The sequence below is a fragment of the Neovison vison genome, chromosome 1 (genome assembly GCF_020171115.1).
Source record: "Neovison vison isolate M4711 chromosome 1, ASM_NN_V1, whole genome shotgun sequence".
NCBI classification, from domain to species: Eukaryota; Metazoa; Chordata; class Mammalia; order Carnivora; family Mustelidae; genus Neogale; species Neogale vison.
In genome coordinates this window covers 156,534,597-156,557,447 of record NC_058091.1, presented here as the reverse complement: position 1 = coordinate 156,557,447, position 22,851 = coordinate 156,534,597, and the positions used below count along the sequence as shown (strand labels likewise).

Below are 22,851 nucleotides of genomic sequence, written 5' to 3'. Positions count from 1 at the left end.
GCATAGTCTTTTAAGCCTTGCTGGTCTTGGAAACTCTTTATCTCTCCATCTATTTTGAATGTCAGTCTTGCTGGATAAAGTATTCTTGGCTGCATGTTCTTCTCATTCAGTGCCCTGAATATATCTTGCCAGCCTCTTCTGGCTTGCCAGGTCTCTGTGGACAGGTCTGACTTTATTCTGATGGGCTTCCCTCTGTAAGTAAGGAGCCTCTTTGCCCTGGCGGCTTTCCAGAGATTATACCTACAATTATAATTTCTCAATTTGACTATCAGGTGTCGTGATGTTTTTTTGGAGTGTATAATCTTGGGTGGAGACCGTTCAGCCTCTAGTACATGAACGCTGGTTTCATTCGCTAGATTCGGAAAGTTTTCATGAAGGACTTGTTCCACGACATCTTCTAGACTTCTTTCTTTCTCCTCCCCTTCAGGAATTCCAATAATTCTGACGTTGTAACGCTTCATGGCATCATTTATTTCCCTGATTCTGCTTTCGTGGGATCTAAGCTGTTTGTTCCAGGCTTCCTCCTGATCCTTTCTCTCTATCTGTTTGTCTTCCAGATCACTAATTCTATCTTCTGTCTCAGTTACCCTAGCTTTGAGAGTGTTTAAATTGGATTGGAACTCATTGAGAGCATTGTGGACCTCCTCCCTGGTAGCTTTAAGCTCCGCCCTAACATTGTGAACATCCTGTCTGGTCGCTTTCAGTTCGGCCCTAATCAATTCTGTTTGGTCATCCATGGCTTTCTCCAACCTAGCTATTGCCTGGATAATTGTTAGCCTGATTTCTCTTTCCGACATATTGTCTATGTTGATAGCCGTTAGCTCTATTGCAGAAGGTCCATCCTCTGTATTTTTCTTCTGTTGGGCATTCCTCCTCCTAGTCATTTTGGTGGGAGAAGACTGAACAGATGTAGCTGGATGTATCAACTCTGGTGCAGTCAAGGTGCACCCTGGAACACTTCCTGATCTCCGTCTCAGAGAGAAGCCTCAGTCTGGGTGCAGAAGCTGAATAAATTCCCCCTTGGACGCTGGCAGTGCAGGTTCCAAGTTAAAGACCCTGGGGGCGCAGGATCTTTTGCTCGTCCCCAAAGCCAAGGCAGTGGCAGCTGTCTGGGAGCTCCTGACCGCCAGAGAGGTTCCAAGCAGTGATCGCACACTGAGATTTTGCCGCCGGCCGGGGCTGGGAGTGCCCGGCTTGCGCGCACCTCTTTTCAGAGGCGGCTGTGGGTCGGGCGTGCGTCTGGGGCACTGAGAACGGGGCGCTGGTCCGTAAGCCACAGGCTGGGCTTTTGCGCGCCTCTGTCCGGGGAAGAGTTTCGCCGGCGCGCGGCTTAGACTTTGAAACAATGGCCCAGATCAAGAAGCGCCCCCGGGCCTTAGAAACCCAGGAGAGGTGGAGGGACGTGCGCGCGCATCTCAAGCTTTGTGGTAGGGCTACCGCGCGTTCTGCAGACCGGCGTGGCTCCAGTCCCCTCACAGGAGCCGGAACCCCCGCGCTCTGGGGCGCGCTGGTGGCTTAGGGACCAGGAGCCGGTTTCTCCGCCGCACTCTCTCTGCCTCCGCCCCGGGGAGGCCGTCTGGGACCGGGGACTTAAGCCCCTGTCCCTAGCCGCCCCGATTCCCACAAGTTGCCCCCGTGATCCTTTGCTCTTTTGGAATGCTTTCAACCAGTCTCCAAGTTAATGCTGGTCCCCAGATGCAGCGCACTCTCGCTCATATCGGGGTATTACTTTTGCACCGGTCACCTCTGGTGGCTCCCTCCCCCTTTTGTTTATCTTCCGATATCAGTCCGCCGTTCCCATTCCACTTTACCTGCTCACTGGCGTCTTCTGCCCCTGTAGAGATCCAGATGTGTATAATTCTGATCTCAGGCTGATTTCATGGGTGATCAGAGTTCTTTGGTAGGTAATCAGCTCACTTTGGGGTACCAGCTGAAAAGACGCCTCTTCCTATTACCCCGCCATCTTGTCCCCCCCCGCATCCCAATGTTCATAACAGCATGTTCTCAATAGGCAAACTGTGGAAGGAGCTAAAGTGTCCTTCAAAAGATGGACAGATAAAGATGTGGTATATATACACAATGGAATATTACTCAGCCATCAGAAAGGATGAATGCATACCATTTACATTAACATGGATGGAACAAGTGAGAATTATGCTAAGTTAATAAGTCAAGCAGAGAAAGACAATTATCATATGGTTTCACTCATAGGTGGAACATAAGCAATAGCACGGCAGACCATAGGGAAATGGAGGGAAAATTGAATGGGAAGAAATCATATAGGGAGACAAGCTATGAGAGACTCTGGACTCTGGGAAACAAACTGAGTGTTTCAGAGGGGAGGGTGCTGTGGGGATGGGGTAGCCAGAGGATTGCTATTAAGGAGGGAAACTGTTGTGATGAGCACTGCGTGTTATACACAATGGATGAATCATTGAACACTACATCAAAGACTAATGTTAATTAACTGAACATAATAAAAATGTTTATGGTAAAAAAGAAAAAGAAATTCCTATTTCCCACAAAAGAGTGGAAATATATATGATACATTGTACAATGGAGATGGAAAGTATTCTTCAATTTTAAAATCTAGAGGAGATGCATGAAGAAAGTCTAACCTCATGTAGACTTTAAGAAACAAAAGCAAAAACTAAAACTAGAACTGAGGCATTAACTCTCTAGGCATTTAGAAAGGAAAACTTTCTCAGAGATTGCCTAGCCTAGAAGAGTAATGTGACTTGTCCAAGTTCATATTATTACTGAACGTTGAAGAGAAATGACTAAAAGTAACATCCCTGACATTTTTCACAATCATAGTCCACCTCCAGATCCTTATTAAATATATTAATATTAGAGTTCTTATTAAATAAAGCCTTGTGTGAACACTTTATGAATTTTATAAGTCCTTTTATTGAAAGGTTTACTTTTTGTTTAACTTTATTTTATTTTTTTTAGTGTTCCAAGATTCACTGTTTATGCATCACACCCAGTGCTCCATGCAATATATGCCCTCCTTAGTAGCAACCACCAGGCTCACAAAACACCCCACCCACTCCACTCCTAAACCCTCAATTTGGTTCTCAGAGTCCACAGTCTCTCAAGGTCCCTGTTCCCTCCAGTTTCCCCCAACTCCCTTCTCCTCTCCTACTCCCAATGTCCTCCATGTTATTCATTATTCTGCACAAGTAAGTGAAGCCATATTATAATTGACTCTCTCTGCTTGACTTATTTCACTCATCATAATCTCCTAAAGTCAAGTCCATGTTGATACAAAAGTTGGGTATACATCCTTTCTGATGGAAGTATCATACCCCATTGTATATATAGACCATATCTTCCTATTCATTTGTCCATTGAAGGGCATCTTGGTTCTTTCCACAGTTTGGTGATTGCGGCCATTGTTGCTATGAACATTGGGTTACAGATGACCCCTTTTTCATTATATCTGTATCTTTAGGGTAAATACCCAGTAGCACAATTGCAGGGTCATAGGGTAGCTCTATTTTTAATTTCTTAAGAAATCTACACACTGTTTTCCAAAGTGGCTGCACCAACTTGCATTCCCACCAGCAATGTAAGAGTCATAAAATGTTCACACTGTAATAAAAAAATAATTGATATTTAGAAGAAACAGATGAAATATTTATAATATTAAATTTAAGAATATGATCACATTTAATGGAAATTTGTTATTTAATACAAAAGTCTATTAATAATGCATACTGTTTCCAATAAATAAATAAATAAATAAATACTTGTGTTTTTCTCTTCTCTATTAGGATAATGCTAGTTGCTTTAATAGATGTCTTCCAAATCTCAATGGCTTAATGGCTACAATAAAAAAACTGTATTTCTTGTTTGATTAAGTAAAAAATAGATTGCTGATAGACAGATAGCTCTCTTTTGAGTGACGTTTCAGGTCCCCAAGCTCCTGACACCTTGTGACTCATAATATTCAACACTGATTTCATTATTATTATTATTAATTGGTTTTCTCTGCTTAAAGAACAAAGTTATCTTATTCTTTTTATATTTATTTATGAACATTTAGCCACTGTATCATAGATAATTAGTCCTTCTAAGTTCATTCTTTTCATCTGCATCAAGCAGGACACAGGACGGATGTGGAAATGATAGTGGGCCAACTCTGAAAGTGTTTCATTGACCTTCCCCTATATAAATTTGAGTCCAGTCACATAGCAAGAGATCACTACAGGAGAGGCTGGGAAGTATGTTTAGCTCAGTGAAAAGGGGATAAGAGAGAATAGAGGTGGTAAATTGTCCTGTCACATTTAAATTAGTTGGCATAAAGCCTATAAGTTGGTTCCCAGTGGGAATACTCTTTTGTATTCCTTTACCATTTCACTTGAACATATAGTGGTATTAAAGGTATTTGTTGAATTGAACAAACCTTTTGCTTGGGATGGCAGTTCCTCATTCCCCTTCCATGAATCTGATTCTTGGCCCTTTCAGAATAGAAGTGATCTTTATTTGGAGACCACATTAGTTATCTACTACTGTGTAGCAATTCTTTCAAGATAGAACAGGAAACATTTATTACCTCACAGCTCTTCCCATCAACAATCTGAGTGAAGCTTGGCTGGCTAAATTGTTCCAACAAGGTTGTGATCAAAGTGCTAGCTGGTGCTACAGCTTCATCAGTTCTCCACTGGGAGAGGACCTTTTTCCAGGTTCACTCAGGTGTTGTCAGCAGAGTTCAGTTCAGTCCTCCTGGGTTACTGGACTGAAGATTTCAATTTCTTGATGGCTGTTCCTTGGGAGCTTCCTTCACTTCTGTAATTTTCCATGAGGTATCTCATAGCAAGTAGCTAGCTTACTCCAAGAAAGAGGGGAGGAAGAAGAAGGAGGGAGAGAGGTAGAGAGTCAGAATAAGACGGAAATTGGTCTTTCTTTAATCTAATATCAGAAGTAGTAAGTGATAAGATTCAGCTCTTGCTCAAGAGCAGAACACACAAGGTCATGAATTCTGGCAGGCAAGGATCATTGGGACCAGATGTTTGCCTATCACAAAGATTTTCCAAGTTTATTGTATTGCTTTTGTAACTTTGAATTTTAGAGTTAGAAGATACTTTAGAAAAATCTATTTATGCTGAGTGAAATAAGTCAAGCAGAGAGAGTCAATTATCATATGGTTTCACAAATAGCAGGGAGGATATGGGGAGTTAGAGAGGAGGAGTTGGGGGAAATTGGAAGGGGAGGTGAACCATGAGAGCCTATGGACTCTGAAAAACAATCTGAGGGTTTTGAAGGGGTGGGGGGTGGGAGTTTGGGGGAACCAGGTGGTGGGTATTGGGGAGGGCACAAATTGCATGGAGCCCTGGGTGTGGTGCAAAAATAATGAATATTGTTATGCTAAAAATAAATAAAAATAAATTAAAACAAACAGACAAACAAAAACGTTGTACGTGGGTGCCTGGATGGCTCAGTGGGTTAAGACTCTGCCTTCAGCTCAGGTCATGATCTCAGGGTCCTGGGATTGAGCCCTGCATTGGGCTCTCTGCTCATCGAAGAGCTTGCTTCACCCTCTCTCTCTGCCTGCCTCTCTGACTACTTGTGATTTCTCTTTCTGTGTGTCAAATAAATAAATAAAAAAAAGAAAAAATCTACTTTGCTCTTACCCCAGTATTTTTTATCTCCCTTTTACTTCAGGGATGAAGAAATTACAGCTTAGAAAATTTAAATGGTTATTCCCAGATCATTCAGGTATTTAACAACGAAGGAACTATACCCAGGTCCACTATTATTTTGATTTTCTTGACTACATGCAGAAACTTACTATAAATTATTTCTTGAGTTATTTTCAACTTTTTCACAATAATTATTTTACTTATAGAACCCTTAGGGAAAAACTAAACATAATCTAATTCAGTATAAAATTCCCTCTCATGAATAAGCGCTATGAAGGGATGTTTAGAAAACCATCCATATAACCAATTTTACCTTTTAAATTAATAGTTTGTTATAGTTTACATGTGGATATTTATCATGTAAACAATACCTTAGTATTACTGTACTTCAATTGTATACATTTACAAATTTTATATGTGCATAGAACTTTAAAATATCTACACCTTTAAATAATATCCACAGGCAGCCCTTAAGTCTTGAATAGAGATTTGTAAATATATGCATCATTATTTACCCTTTTTCCCTATGTCTTGATATATTTTTTGATAACTATCCTATTTATAATTGTCATACAAATCAATCATTTCTGTTAGGCTCCAATATGATATGATCAACACAGGCAGATTAGATTTGGTCATGGTGCTTGCATTTTATGTTTGATTCTGCTACTTGATTTAAACCCGAGTTAGTGGTCTGCTCTGCAACTTTTCCTTTTCCAGCTCTTACCCCTTGAATTTCCATATGTGTAGGTTCAGACCTTCACTTCCCACAGCTCTCAGTCCAGAACAAATCAGTAAATAGGTTTATTAATCAGAATAATGTGATAACCTTTAGGGTCTCTGGTGAGTTCTTGTGATGGTGAAATGTTTGGGGATTAAGTGGTGACAGAGGACATTGGATCTGAGATCTGTCCCATTTCCAACATTGTCTTGAGGGTAAGTTACTTTTTATTCTGAAATGACTTGGTATTCTCTTACTTTGATATCCAGCTCTTATTAAACCCCTTCCAGCAAGGAATATGATAAATGCATGCCCTGTGATTTAACAGGCTGTCCTCTCTAAGGAGATACTGAGATCCAGAGAAAATAAAGTCAAGAGTTGAAGATGCAAATCTCTGAAGAAGTCACTGTTGACCTGTGAAAAGCAGAGTTTTGAAACATTTTTGGTAAATATCCACACACAGAACAAAATCAGCATCTCTTTGTCCTGACTTCATTCATATATTGATTCTTCGTTATCTACATACTTATTGATTTCAACTCTATACAACAATTAGAGCCACATGTTTAGTTTACAAAAAGCATCTCTATCTTCCGTTCTTTCATTTAAAATTTTAAACTTTCACTGATCATTCCTCACTATTTTTTTAAGCCATCATCTCTGTTACATCTTTTTTATATACTTCCTTAAAGGGACGACTCTTCAAATTCTTTTGCGTTGTTTCTCCCCTTTCACTAGAAAATCAAAACCTAATTTCCTTGATTATTGCCAAGATAGGAAAATATATTTGTATAGAACATTTATTACAGGCATCCAAGGAGATGAACTTTGCTATTTCTGGATTATTGACAAACAATGATGGATGAAGTATTTCTTTCCTTTACACAACATTGCAATCCACATACAGAAGCCCACAATTCACAAATACTTCTGAGGGCTTTTATTTTTTTATAATTAATTATTCTAAATATTATCAGATCTAGAAAAGCCCTTTCTCACTTTCAAGTTAGTTCATCACTAAGAAAAGGAAGGAATGGTTTGCTTCTTATCCCTAGTATGAAGAGAATCATTTTATTAGGCAACTGAGCATAATACAAACACATTTTAAACAATCTGAAACTTTGGATTTGTTTGTGAAGTTTGTTGTTGTTGTTTTGGTCAGAAGAATAGACTTCTGACATCACTGAAATGAAACTGTTATGGCATATGTTAAATACAATCAAGGTAAGTGTTATGTCATAAAGGAAACAATTTTCCCTTTTTTAATCTTACTTTAGTTTTCTAGTTGAATCTATAAACATTTCGAGAACCTATGTATTTCTATGATTTTGTGCATTTTCTTGAGGTAATCTACTGAAGATGACAAAACGGATAATATTATCACTTATCCAGAATTTTTTTTTGTATTTTATTTTAATTTATTTATTTTCAGAAAAACATTATTCATTATTTTTTCACCACACCCAGTGCTCCAGGCAAGCCGTGCCCTCTATAATACCCACCACCTGGTACCCCAACCTCCCACCCCCCCGACCTTCAAACCCCTCAGATTCTTTTTCAGAGTCCATAGTCTCTCATGGTTCACCTCCCCTTCCAATTTACCCAAATTCACTTCTCTCTAACGCCCCTTGTCCTCCATGCTATTTGTTATGCTCCACAAATAAGTGAAACCATGTGATAATTGACTCTCTCTGCTTGGCTTATTTCACTCAGCATAATCTCTTCCAGTCCCGTCCATGTTGCTAAAAAGTTGGGTATTCGTCCTTTCTGATGGAGGCATAATACTCCATAGTGTATATGGACCACATCTTCCATATCCATTCATCCGTGGAAGGGCATCTTGGTTCTTTCCATAGTTTGGTGATTGTGGCCATTGCTGCTATAAACATTGGGGTACAGATGGCCCTTCTTTTCACAACATCTGTGTCTTTGGGGTAAATACCCAGGAGTGCAATTGCAGAGTCATAGGGAAGTTCTATTTTTAATTTCTTGAGGAATCTCCACACTGTTCTCCAAAGAGGCTGCACCAACTTTCATTCCCACCAACAGTGGAAGAGGGTTCCCCTTTCTCCACATCCTCTCCAACACATGTTGTTTCCTGTTTTGTTAATTTTGGCCATTCTAACTGGTGTAAGGTGATATCTCAATGTGGTTTTAATTTGAATCTCCCTGAGGGCTAATGATGATGAACACTTTTTCATGTGTCTGATAGCCATTTGTATGTCTTGATTGGAGAAGTGTCTGTTCATATCTTCTGCCCATTTTTTGATGTGTTTGTCTGTTTCGTGTGGGTTGAGTTTGAGGAGTTCATTATAGATCCTGGATATCAACCTTTTGTCTGTACTGTCATTTGCAAATATCTTCTCCCATTCCGTGGGTTGCCTCTTTGTTTTTTTGACTGTTTCCTTTGCTGTGCAGAAGCTTTTGATTTTGATGAAGTCGCAGAAGTTTATTTTCGCTTTTGTTTCCTTTGCCTTTGGAGACGTATCTTGAAAGAAGTTGCTGTGGCTATTATCAAAGAGATTTCTGCCTATGTTCTCCTCTAAGATTCTGACGGATTCCTGTCTCACGTTGAGGTATTTTATCGATTTTGAGTTGATTTTTGTGTACGGTGTAAGAGAACGGTCGAGTTTCATTCTTCTACATATAGCTGTCCAGTTTTCCCAGCACCGTTTATTGAAGAGACTGTCTTTTTTCCACTGTATATTTTTCCTGTTTTGTCAAAGATTAATTGACCATAGAGTTGAGGGTCCATATCTGGGCTCTCTACTCTGTTCCACTGGTCTGTATGTATGTTTTTATACCAGTACCATGCTGTCTTGGTGATTACAGCTTTGTAATAAAGCTTGAACTCAGGTAATGTGATGCCGCCAACTTTATTTTTGTTTTTCAACATTTCCTTAGCGATTCGGGGTCTCTTCTGATTCCATACAAATTTTAGGATTATTTGCTCCAGCTCTTTGAAGAATGCCGGTGGAATTTTGATCGGAATGGCATTAAAAGTATAGATTGCTCTAGGCAGTATAGACATTTTAACAATGTTTATTCTTCCGATCCAAGAGCATGGAATGGTCTTCCATCTATTTGTGTCTTCTTCAATTTCTTTCATCAGTGTTCTGTAGTTCCTCAAGTACAGATCCTTTACCGCTTTGGTTAGGTTTATTCCCAGGTATCTTATAGTTCTTGGTGCTATAGTAAATGGAATCGATTCTCTAATTGCCCTATCTCTATTTTCCTTGTTAGTGTATAAGAAAGCCACTGATTTCTGCACATTGACTTTGTATCCTGCCACGTTGCTGAATTTCTGTATGAGTTCTCGTAGTTTGGGGGTGGAGTCTTTTGGGTTTTCCATATAATTAATCATGTCATCTGCGAAGAGAGAGAGTTTGACTTCTTCATTACCAATTTGGATACCTTTTATTTCTCTCTGTTGTCTGATTGCTGTTGCTAGGACTTCTAATACTATGTTGAACAAGAATGGCGAAAGTGGGCATCCTTGTTTTGTTCCTGATCTCAGTGGGAAGGCTGCAAGCTTTTTCCCATTGAGAATGATATTGGCTATGGGTCTTTCATAGATAGATTTGATGAGGTTCAGGAATGTTCCCTCTATCCCTATACTTTGAAGCATTTTAATCAGGAACGGATGTTGGATTTTGTCAAATGCTTTTTCTGCATCAATTGAGAGGACCATGTGGTTTTCTCTCTTCTCATATTAATTTGTTGTATCACATTAATTGATTTGCGAATGTTGAACCATCCTTGTAGCACAGGGATGAATCCCACCTGATCATGGTGGATAATCTTTTTAATGTGCTGTTGGATCCTGTTGGCTAGGAACTTGTTGAGAATCTTAGCATACATATTCATCAGTGATATTTGTCTAAAATTCTCCTTTTTTGGTAGGGTCCTTGCCTGGTTTGGGGATCAGGGTAATGCTTGCTTCATAGAAAGAGTCTGGAAGTTTTTGCTCTGCTTCAATTTTTTGAAACAGCTTCAGGAGAATAGCTGTTATTTCTTCTTTGAAGGTTTGGTAGAATTCCCCAGGGAATCCATCAGGTCCTGGGCTCTTGTTTTTTGGGAAGTTTTTGATTACTGATTCAATCTCGTTATTAGTTATCAGTCTATTCAGGTTGTCGATTTCTTCCTGGTTCAATGTTCGTAGTTTATATTTTTTCAAGAATGCATCCATTTCATCTAGGTTGCTAAGCTTATTGGCATATAACTGTTCGTAATAACTTCTGATGATTGTTTCTACTTCCGTGGTGTTAGTTGTGATCTCTTCTTTTTCATTCATAATTTTATGAATTTGGGCTTTCTCTCTTTTCTTTTGGATTAGTGTAGCCAGTGGCTTATCGATCTTATTGATTCTTTCAAAAAACCAGCTTCTAGTTTCATTGATACGTTCTACTGTATCTCTGGTTTCTACCTCATTGATCTCTGCTCTAATCTTGATGATTTCCCTTCTTATGTGTGGAGTTGGTTTGATTTGTTTTTGATCCTCCAGTTCTTTAAGGTGTACAGACAGCTGGTGTATTCTAGATTTTTCAATTTCTTTGAGGGAGGTTTGGTTGGCTATGTATTTTACCCTTAGGACCGCCTTTGCCGTATCCCATAGGTTTTGGACCAAAGTGTCTTCATTCTCATTGTTTTCCATGAATTGTTTTAGTTCTTCTTTGATCTCCTGGTTGATCCAAGCATTCTTAAGCAAGGTGGTCTTTAGCTTCCAGGTGTTTGAGTTCCTTCAGATCTTTTCCTTGTGATTTAGCTCCAGTTTCAAAGCATTGTGATCTGAGCATATGCAGGGAATAATCTCATTCTTTTGGTATCGGTTGAATCCTGATTTGTGACGCAGTATGTGGTCTATTCTGGAGAAGGTTCCGTGTGCACCTGAGAAGAATGAGTATTCTATTGTTTTAGGGTGGAATGTTCTGTATATATCTATGAGGTCCATCTGCTCCAATGTGTCATTCAAGGCTCTTGTTTCTTTATTGATATTCTGCTTCGATGATCTGTCTAATTCTGAAAGAGGCGTGTTAAGATCTCCTACGATTAGTGTATTCATATCAATATGACTCTTTATCTTGATTAACAGTTTTCTTAAGTAATTGGCTGCTCCCATATTGGGAGCATAGATATTTACAATTGTTAGATCATCTTGGTGGATAGTCCCTTTAAGGATTATGTAGTGTCCTTCTGTATCTCTGACTACAGTCTTTAGTTTGAAGTCCAATTTATCTGATATGAGAATCGTTACCCCAGCCTTCTTATGAGGCCCATTGGCATGAAAGATGCTTCTCCATCCCTTCACTTTCAGTCTGCGTGTATCCTTAGGTTCAAAATGGGTCTCTTGTAAACAACATATGGATGGGTCCTGTCGTTTTATCCAATCTGCAACCCTGTGCCGTTTTTGGGTGCATTTAGGCCATTCACATTGAGAGTGATTATTGATAGATATGTTTTTATTGACATCGAGTTACCTTTGAAGTCTTTCTATCTGTAGACTGTCTCTATATTTCTGTTCAATGCTACTCTTGGGGTTTTTCCTCTTTTATAGAACCCCCCTTAATATTTCCTGCAATGCCAGCTTGGTGATTGCCTAGTCTTTTAAGCCTTGCCAGTCTTGAAAACTCTTTATCTCTCCATCCATTCTGAATGTCAGTCTTGCTGGATAAAGTATTCTTGGCTGCATGTTCTTCTCATTTAGTGCCCTGAATATATCTTGCCAGCCTCTTCTGGCTTGCCAGGTCTCTGTAGACAGGTCTGACGTTATTCTGATGGGCTTCCCTCTGTAAGTAAGGAGCCTCTTTGCCCTGGCTGCTTTCAAGAGATTATACCTACAGTTATAATTCATCTATTTGACTATCAGGTGTCGTGGTGTTTTTTTTGGAATGTATAATCTTTCAGCCTCTAGTACATGAACTCTAGTACATGAACGCTGGTTCCATTCACGAGATTGGGAAATTTTTCATGAAGGACATGTTCCACTATATCTTCTACACTTCTTTCTTTCTCCTCCCCTTCAGGAATTCCAATAATTCTGACTTTGGAAGGCTTCATGGCATCATTTATTTCCCTGATTCTGTTTTTGTTGTTTCTAAGCTGTTTGTTCCAGGCTTCCTCCTGATCTTTTCTCTCTATCTTTTTGTCTTCCAGATCACTAATTCTATCTTCTGTCTCAGTTACCCTAGTTTGAGAGAGTTTAGATTAGATTGGAACTCATTGAGAGCATTGTCAACCTCCTCCCTGGTAGCTTTAAGCTCCGCCCTAACTTTGTGAACATGCTGTCTGGTCGCTTTCAGTTCGGCCCTGATCAGTTCTGTTTGTTCATCCATGGCTTTCTACAACCTAGCTATTGTCTGGGTAATTGTTAGCCTGAATTCTCTTTCCGACATATTGTCTATATTGATAGCCGTTAGCTCTGTTGCAGAAGGTCCATCTTCTGTATTTTTCTTCTGTTGGGCATTCCTCCTCCTAGTCATTTTGGTGGGAGATGACTGAACAGATGTAGCTGGATGTATCAACTCTGGTGCAGTCAAGGTGCACCCTGGAACACTTCTGCCCACTGGCGTCTTCTGCCCCTAGATGCCCCGGCGGTCTGCGCGCCCGGTTGCTTCTCCGGCATGGCTACCACCGCGGGGTCCGATGCCCTCTGTTCCTCCGGCTCTGGCGTCGGCTCGGCACTTATGCTGCGGCCATGTCCGCGCTGGCTTGGGACGCTCTCGGACGATGGCTACGCCCTGAAGGCGGCGGCAGGGCCCGCGCCCTAATGGGCTCCTCGGCCCATGGCGGCCTGCGCGTCGGGTGGCAGCACCAGCGGCGACGTGGTGGCCTGGAAGGGCGCCTGGGGCTGAAGCCGCTGAGGAGATGGCGAAGGCACTGCAGTAGCTACTCTCTCCAGAAATTTTTAAATGGATTTTTATGCTTAAAAAGTTCTCCCTGGGGGCGCTTGGGTGGCTCAGTGGGTTAAAGTCTCTGCCTTTGGCTCGGTTCATGGTCTCAGGGTCCTGGGATCTAGCCCCGCATTGGGCTCGCTGCTCAGTGGGGAGCCTGCTTACCCCTACCTCTCTCTCTGCCTGCCTCTCTGCCTATTGTGATCTCTCTCTGTCTAATAGATGAATAAAGTCTTTAAAAAAAAAAAAAGTTCTCCCTCGTTTTGTATTTCAACCAGCCAGTGGGATCACTCTTTTTTGTACAGTTTTCTGCAATGGAAAGAAATATTGTCTGCCCTTTCTGTTTCCTTTTCCCAAACGTCTCATTGAGAACAGATTCAAAGCCCTCTATGGGTGTCTGTAGATCTTCCTCTTATCCTATCAGTTCTGGGCTCTGATCTAAATTATCTGTGTATAGAAACTGGGTATTAGTGAGAATTACACAGTTTTGTTTTGAGATCAAAACAGTAAATTTTATTTATATTGGAATTTAGATTTGAAAAGAAAAAGATTTCACTTATTTTATTAAGCCACATAGTCCTCAAAGTATAGTCATTCTTTTATTTTTTTTTATTTATTCAGAGTAACAGTATTCATTATTTTTGCACCACACCCAGTGCTCGATGCAATCCGTGCCCTCTATAATACCCACCCCCTGGGTCCCCCAACCTCCCATCCCCTGCCCCTTCAAAACCTTAAGATTGTTTTTCGGAGTCCATAGTCTCTCACGGTTCACATCCCCCTCCAATTTCCCTCAACTCCCTTCTTCTCTCCATCTCCCCTTGTCCTCCATGCTATTTGTTATGCTCCACAAATAAGTGAAACCATATGATAATTGACTCTCTCTGCTTGACTTATTTCACTCAGCATAATTTTCCAGTCCCGTCCATGTTGCTACAAAAGTTGGGTATTCATCCTTTCTGATGGAGGCATAATACTCCATAGTGTATATGGACCACATCTTCCTTATCCATTCATCCGTTGAAGGGCATCTTGGTTCGTTCCATAGTTTGGCGACTGTGGTCATTGCTGGTATAAACATTGGGGTACAGATGTCCCTTCTTTTCACGACATCTGTATCTTTGGGGTAAATACCCAGGAGTGCAATTGCAGGGTCATAGGGAAGTTCTATTTTTAATTTCTTGAGGAATCTCCACACTGCTTTCCAAAGTGGCTGCACCAACTTGCATTCCCACCAACAGTGGAAGAGGGTTCCCCTTTCTCCACATCCTCTCCAACACAGGTTGTTTCCTGTTTTGTTAATTTTGGCCATTCTAACTGGTGTAAGGTGATATCTCAATGTGGTTTTAATTTGAATCTCCCTGAGGGCTAATGATGATGAACATTTTTTCATATGTCTGATAGCCATTTGTATGTCTTGATTGGAGAAGTGTCTGTTCATATCTTCTGCCCATTTTTTGATGTGTTTGCCTGTTTCGTGTGTGTTGAGTTTGAGGAGTTCATTATAGATCCTGGATATCAACCTTTTGTCTGTACTGTCATTTGCAAGTATCTTCTCCCATTCCGTGGGTTGCCTCTTTGTTTTTTTGACTGTTTCCTTTGCTGTGCAGAAGCTTTTGATTTTGATGAAGCCCCAAAAGTTTACCTTCGCTTTGTTTCCTTTGCCTTTGGAGACATATCTGAAAGAAGTTGCTGTGGCTGATATCAAAGAGGTTACTGCCTATGTTCTCCTTTAGGATTCTGATGGATTCCTGTTTCACATTGAGGTCTTTTTTCCATTTTGAGTTTATCTTTGTGTACAGAGTAAGAGAGTGGTCAAGTTTCATTCTTCTGTATATAGCTGTCCAGTTTCCCCAGCACCATTTATTGAAGAGACTGCCCTTTTTCCACTGTATATTTTTTCCTGTTTTGTCGAAGATTATTTGACGATAGAGTGGATGGTCCATATCTGGGCTCTCTACTTTGTTCCACTGGTCTATGTGTCTGTTTTTATGCCAGTACCATGCTGTCTTAGTGATCACGGCTTTGCAGTAAAGCTTGAAATCATGTAATGTGATGGCCCCAGTTTTATTTTTGTTTTTCAACATTTCGTTGGCGATTCGGGGTCTCTTCTGGTTCCATACAAATTTTAGGATTATTTGCTCCAGTTCTTTGAAAAATACAGGTGAAATTTTGATAGGAATGGCATTAAAAGTATAGATTGCTCTAAGCAGTACAGACATTTTAACAATGTTTATTCTTCGAATTCAAGAGCATGGAATGGTCTTCCATATTTTTGTGTCTTCTTCAATTTCTTTCATGTGTGCTCTGTAGTTCCTTGCGTATAGTTCCTTTACCTCTTTGGTTAGGTTTACCTGCTTATGAGAGTAATGGCTGTGTGAAGATGTTTTACAAAGTCTAGCACCTGACTCTTCAGTGAGTGTCTCTGCTGTGTGTTGCTGGAATTCTGCCCTCTATGTTTTGGTTGCTGTATTCCTCAATCCTCTGCAGTGCTTGCTGGCAGTGAGGAGTATTTTGACTTTGGTCAAAATGTGGTAGGTTTTAACTTGGCATGTGCTTGGTCTTCTTGGTAAATTAGATCTTCTCCTTCTACTAGAACTCAAGATGTTCAGAACCCTTTGTCATATAGTGGATGATGGTATTTGTGCTGGTCTTCTGGGGAAGTGTCCCACTGCTCTAGTCCTTAGGCACATTTATCCATGAAAAGTAGTTCCAGCAGAGTGCAGTGGGGTGGGACTTGTTGTAAACAGGATATACAGGCAGTGTTGGTGTTGTGCTGTTAAAGGAGGTTGAAAGGCATTGAAGGAATATGGTAACCATCTCTCTTCCCCAACTCCTCAGAAAGGGGAATCCATGCTTGCTGTTTTCTGGTCATTGCTCCCAGAAGAACAAACAATTTCTCTTTATACACTCTAGTCATTTTTCGGAGCACTGTTTTCAAACCATAAGCCTCTGTGTTAGAGCATCATGGTGAACTTTGGGTTCTATCACAGCTAGCCCTGCTGACTTTTGAAACTCCAAATTTAGTGGTGTGCTAGTCCACAGACCTTAGCTGGTCTTCTGGGGGAAGGCCTTGCTTCACTGGGACTAATACAGATTTGAACCACAGGGGCCATTTCATGAGAGCACAGGGCAATGGGGTTTGGAGTAAAGCATATTGAACAGCCAGTATTCAGGAGGTGTCTCTATGAATATACTGGGGGTGGGGAAGGAAAATGACACCTGCCAGGATTTCTTCTTCTTTAATGATTTTATTTATTTATGAGAGAGAGAAGGCACAGAGGAAAAGTGAGAGTGAGAACCAGATTCCCTCCTGGGCAGAGAGGCTACAAATGACTTGATCCAAGTAACCTGAGATCATGACCTGACTCAAATCCAACTGTTTAATCAACTGAGCCACCTAGGTGACCACCTGCCAGTTCTTCTTTCCTCTGAGAGGCAATGCTGTCTTTCACAGTTGTGCTCCAAGAAGAACAGTCTTTCCCTGTGCACTTTATTTGATCCTAAGTTCTTGTCTTCTGCCCTGGGGTTGCTCCTCTGCCTTTTCTCTAGGTCTAAGCATTGCCTTCATGTCTCTAATCCAGCCAAGTCAAGGAACCTCTAAACCTCTAATCTTTTTTTAAAATTTTATTGCGTTATGTTAATAATCACAAAACACATTATTAGTTTTTGAAGCAGTGTACCAAGATTCATTGTTTACATTCAACAGCCAATGCTCCTGCAATAAACCTCTAGTCTTTAAGCCCTGCTGTTTGAAAATCTCATGGAAATCAAACCCTCCCATTTTCCTAGCCAATGGCTTTGGGGAAGTTCTCTTTGTGCATATCCTTGTGTACTCCACTCACTCTCACCTTTCCCTATGTCCAGGGCTCCCTCCTCTCTGCAGGACCCATTTACACCCCTCCAAAAAGCATATTCCCATACTTCCACCCTTCCTCAGTATCGCAGTGGTGCAGTTGGTTCTGTCAGTCCTCAGGTAGATTTATTGGGTATTCATAATCATTTGATAATTTTCTAGCTGTGTTCAGGGACAAAAAAAAAGCCTAGGGTCCTCCCTTTCCATCACCATCTTAGACTCCACTGGACTTTGTTTTAAAGTCTAGTTTGTACAATATATGCATTGCTATTCTGGCTTACTTTGACATCTATTTGTGTGGTAATTATTTTTTCCATCCCCTCACTTTCAATTGGAAGGTGTGCGTAAGTCTGAAGGGAGTCTCTTGGAGGCAGCATATAGATGGCTCTTGCATTTTCATTTTTTGATCCTGACACCATATGTCTTTTCTTTGGAGTCTTTAGTCCATTTATATACAAAGTAATCATTGGTAGATGCACATATTTTTTGCAATTTTATTTCTTACTTAGTCACAGTTTCTGAAGATTTTCTCTGATAACATCTTGTCTTTGTCACTTTTGGTCATTCGTTTTATCTCAAAGAGCACTTTTAATATTTTTGTCAGGGCTGATTAAGTATTCACAAATTCCTATATTTTTTGTTTATATCAGAGACTCTTTATCTCTCCTATTCTGAACAAGAGCTTTGTTGGATAGAGTTATTCTTGACTGCAGATTTTTCCCATTCAGCACTTCAAATACATCATGCCATTCCCTCTGTCTTTCCAAGTATCTGCTGAGAAATCTCCAGATAGCATTATGGGCTTTATCTTCTAAGTTAGGACTTTTTTTTTCTTTCCTGCTTTTAAGATTTTTTTTTTACCACTGTGTTTTGAACATTTAATCACAACAAATCTTGATGTTGGCCTGCTTTGGTTGATTTTGATAGAAGTTCTCTGTGTCTCCTGGATCTGGATGTCTGTTTCTTTCTCCAGGTTAGAGAGGTTTTCAGCTATTATTTCTTCATATATGTCTTCTGCCCTCGTCTATCTTTCTTCTTCTAGGACTGCTAAAATATAAATAGTATTACTTTTTTTTGGAGTCACTAAGTTCCCTAAGACTAATCTCATTTTACATAAATTTTCTCTTTTGTTTGGTTTCATTATTTTTCCATTATTTTGTCTTTGATATCAATAATTCATTCATTCTTCTGGCTCTTCCAGCCTCCTGTTCATTGCATCAAGCTGGCTTCTAATCTCATTTATTGCCTTATTTATTTCTGATTGATCTTTCTTTTTTGTGTTTAAACTCCTTTTTTTCTGTAGTATGGGCCTTCTTGATGTCTTCTATTCTTCTATTATTTTCTGAAGCCCAAAAAGTATCTTTATGATTGTTACTTTAAGCTCTCCTTCAGGTGTCTTACTTATATCAGTTTCATTAGATCTCTGGGCTTTGCCTTATCTTTTTCTTTCATTTGGGATGAATTCCTCCATCTTGTCATTTTTCTTCTAATTCTCTTCTTTCTTTGTTGGGTTAGAAAAGCTAGTTGTGCTTCCTGCACTATAAGAAATGACTCTATGAAGAAGAGGTTATATAGTGTGCAAGGCCTGATGTTTGAGGGACTTTCTCTGATGTGTGAAGCATACCCTCTGAGGTTACTCTGACATTCAGGCTCATTGTTTGCAGAGGCTCACATTGCCTACTGTAGGTAGATTTAGGCTCTTTACCAGAATGTGGTATGTTTTAACTAGGTGTGTTATGGTCTGCTTTGACCTGATAATTCTTCTTTGTGAATTGAGGCACTGCAGAACTCTCTGGCTGGGAGATGTGGTACAGGCAGTGATCTGTGCTGGTTCTCATGGGGAGGGACCTACTGCACTGAAACTGAGGCATATTTTAGAAGGGCAGTCCTGACATTACACAAGTATATGGGACTTGGTGTAAATTAGACAACCAGAATAGGTTTTGTGCTGCTTCAGCAGGTGCTTCTACATTTATACTAAGGAGTAGAACAGGGGAATAGAGCCCACTAGATCTTTGGTTTCCAAAGATGTACCTCCTTGAATGCTGCCTTTAGGAAAGCATTCCAAGAAATGTAAATAATCATCTAACGTTTCCATCCAGACACTCTTCAAATTGCTGTTTCCATGCTTTCTCTCCACAGGATATTTGCCTGCCTTCTCTCCAAACCTAATGCAGTGCACTCTTGCTCTATCCCAGTTAAGCCTGCTGACAGTTAAAACTCCAGGCTTTAGGCGAGGCTAATAGTATGAACTCAAGAAAGTCAGCCCCTTTCATTTTCCAAGCCTATGCCTTGTGTGTTTTCGGTACACTCTATATCACCCTTCTCTATGATCATGGATCCATCCCCTCTGTTGTACCCATAGTCCATTTCTCCCCTAAACAATTTCTCTGTGCTTCCTACTTCCTTTGATGTGCAGTAGGCCTCTGTGCTTCCTACCTCTCACTTTAATTATGGACTTTGTTTTGTGTGTCCTCAGGTCTACTTCTGGGTTATTTATGATAATTTGATAATCAACTAGTTTTGTTTGTGAGCAAGATAAGCCCAGAATCCTGTTTTTGCCATTGTCTTCCTCTTCCTCCATCTTTATTGTGGTTGTTCTTCTTGTTGTCATTGTTCTTGTGTTTGTTAATGTTAACTAGCTCAATTTTATTACTTATAATCAGTTTGTTTGGAGTTATTTATTTATTTATTTATGGTTAAGTTTGGAAGATTGTCAATTTCTAATAATTTATTGATTTCTTCCAGGTTGTCCCATTTGTTAGCAAGGAATTTTTCTTTTTTTAATTAATTTTATTTTATTTTTCAGTAATCCAAGATTCATTATTTATGTACCACACACAGAGTGCTCCATGCAATAAGTGCCCTTCATAATACTCACTACCAGGCCCTCCCAATCCTCTTCCCCCCACCCTCCAAAACCCTCAGATTGTTTCTCAGAGTGCACAGCCTCTCATGGTTCTTCTCCTCCTCTGATTTTCCACAATTTACTTTTCTTTTCCTTCTTCTAATGCCCTCCATGTTATTTTTCAGTCTTCTTCTTCTTTTTTTTTAGTTTAATTAGTCAACGTATAGTACAATATTAGTTTCACATGTAAAGTTCAATAATTCATCAATTGTGTGTTATACTCAGTGCCTATCACCTCACATCCCCTCCTTAATGAACACCACCCATCCCCTCACCTTTCCAAAACCCATCCTTCCTTTCCAAAACCCTCAATTTTTTGGTTCTAGATTGAGTCTCATACTTTCTCTCCCTCTCTGTTGATCTACTAAGGTTTCTCTCACATCCTCTATGATCTTCTGTTCAGTTTCTTGTATTCCACATATGAGTGAAACTATAGTATTTTTATGCTGCTTTTATATCTATGATGTGAATGGTTACTTTCCCTCTCTTGTTTATGACTTTATTTATTCTTTATAATAGATAAATATATAAATAAAATATAAAATATAATAATTTATTCTTTAAAAGAATAAAGTCTTTTATGACTTTATTCTGACTTTATTATTTCAGTGGATCCTTCCTATTTTTTTCTCAATGAGTCTGGTTAAGGATTTGTCAATTTTTTTTATGTTTCCAAAGAACCAGCTTCTGGTTTCTTGGATTTCTCTGTTTTATTTGTTTGTTTGTTTGTTTGTTTGATTGGTTGGTTGGTCTTTTTTAACCTCTATAATTTATTCCCATTCTGATCTTTAGTATTCCCTTTATTTTATTCACCCTGGGCTATTTTTGTTCTTTTCTTGTTTCTTGAGGTATAAGAATAGATTGTTTAGGTGAGTATTTTCTTGTTTCTTGACATAGGCCTTCATTGCTATATGATTCCCTTTTAGAACTGCTTTTGTTGTGTCCCATAGATTGTGGACTATTGTGCTTTCATTTTTTTCTGAATCTATCTGTTATATATCACCTATCTATCATCTATCTATCTTCATCATCTATCTATCATCCATCTTAAAATTATTTGATCTATCATCTATCTGTATCTATCACCTATTATCTATCACCTATACATCATCTATCATCTATCTATCTCATCTATTATCTATTTATGAATCATCTATCATCTATCTATCTATCTCATATATAATCTATCTATCATCTATCATAAAATTATTTTCTGATTACTTCTTTGAGTCATTTGTTGTTCAGTAACATGCTGTTCATTATCCATGTGTTTGTATATTTCCATTTATTTTCTTGAGACTTGTTTCTAGCTTTCTAACACTATGATCAAAAAACATATATGGGGGTGCCTGGGTGGCTCAGTGGGTTAGGCCGCTGCCTTCGGCTCAGGTCATGATCTCAGGGTCCTGGGATCGAGTCCCGCATTGGGCTCCCTGCTCAGCAGGGAGCCTGCTTCCTCCTCTCTCTCTCTCTGCCTGCCTCTCTGCCTATTTGTGATCTCTCTCTGTCAAATAATTAAATAAAAAATATTTTAAAAAACATATATGGTATGATTTTAATGTATATAAATTTACTGATTTATGTATTTATTGGTCTACTGCAAGATGTGTTCCAGTGAATAACCATGTGCACTTGAAAAAATGTGTTTTATGTTGTTTTCAAATGACATATTCAGTGTATATTTGTTATGTCTTTCTGGTGCAATGTGACATTCAGACATTGTTCCTCAATGATTTTCTACCTGGATGATTTACCCATTGATGAAAGTGGAGTGCTAATGCTCCCTGCTGTTATTGCATCACCACCAATTTCTCTAATTATGTCTATTTATGTTTGCTTTACATTTTTAGTTGCTCCAGTGTGGAATGCCTAGATATTTTCATTGCTGTATCTTTGTGTCAGATGGATCCCTTTCATTATGTAATCTTTCTTTGTTTCTCATTATAGTCTTTGTTTTAAAGTCATTCTTTTTTTCCTCTGATGTAAATATTGAAACCTTATTTTTAAATTTTTCTTCTCACTTCTATTGGCATGGTGAATATTTCTCTAGCCATTCAATTTCATTATGTCTGTGTCTTTCTATCTGAGGTTCATCTTTCATAGGAAGCAATGGAATGGGATTTGTTTTTATATCTATCCTATCTATATGTTTTGATTGGGACATTTAGGCTTTTTACATTTAATGTAGTTATTGATAGATATGCACTTATTGTCATTAAGAACTATTTTCTGGGTTTTTTGTAGATTTTTGTTTCTTTCTTCTTCTTTTACTGGATTTCTTTGTGATCAGTGAGTTTCTATACTATTAGGTTTTGACATCCTTTATATTTACTATTATTTTTTTCTGTATCTATCATAGGTTTGTGGTTTGTGATTGCTATTACCATGATATATACGAGTAAAGAGTAGTTAATGTATATTTGATGGTCTTTTAAGTTCATATTCCTTAAAGAATGAAAAACAAAACTTCCCATTTCTTTCCTTTTCTTTTTACCTGTCATTTGTTTTTACTCCCTCCAACGTTTTATGTAAGAGCTGTTCCATACTATATTTTTAAATGATTTTCTTGTGTCTAATTATAGCCATAGGTTTTCCATTATTTTTTCACTTCCATTTTCTTAACTTAAACTCAATTAGCCAACATATAGTACATCATTAATTTCATATTTAGTGTTCAGTAATTCATTAGTTGCATATAGCACCCAGCACTCAACATATCATGTGCTCTTCTAAATGTCAGTCACCCAGTTAACCAATCCCTGTACACTCCTCCCTTTCTAAAACCCTCAGTTTGTTTTTTGGAGAAAAAAATCTCTCTTCATTTGACT

At 39.2% G+C, this 22,851-nt stretch overlaps 1 protein-coding gene across 1 annotated transcript in view; it reads right to left on the bottom strand.

Annotated features, from left to right (window-relative positions):
- Positions 1-12,991, bottom strand: part of LOC122911534 (olfactory receptor 6F1-like) — a 63,905-nt gene extending 50,914 nt beyond the window's left edge. The window contains 1 exon segment of the mRNA XM_044256339.1: positions 12,937-12,991. Coding sequence (XP_044112274.1) covers positions 12,937-12,991 — 55 coding nt within the window.
- Positions 12,992-22,851: the final 9,860 nt, after the last annotated feature.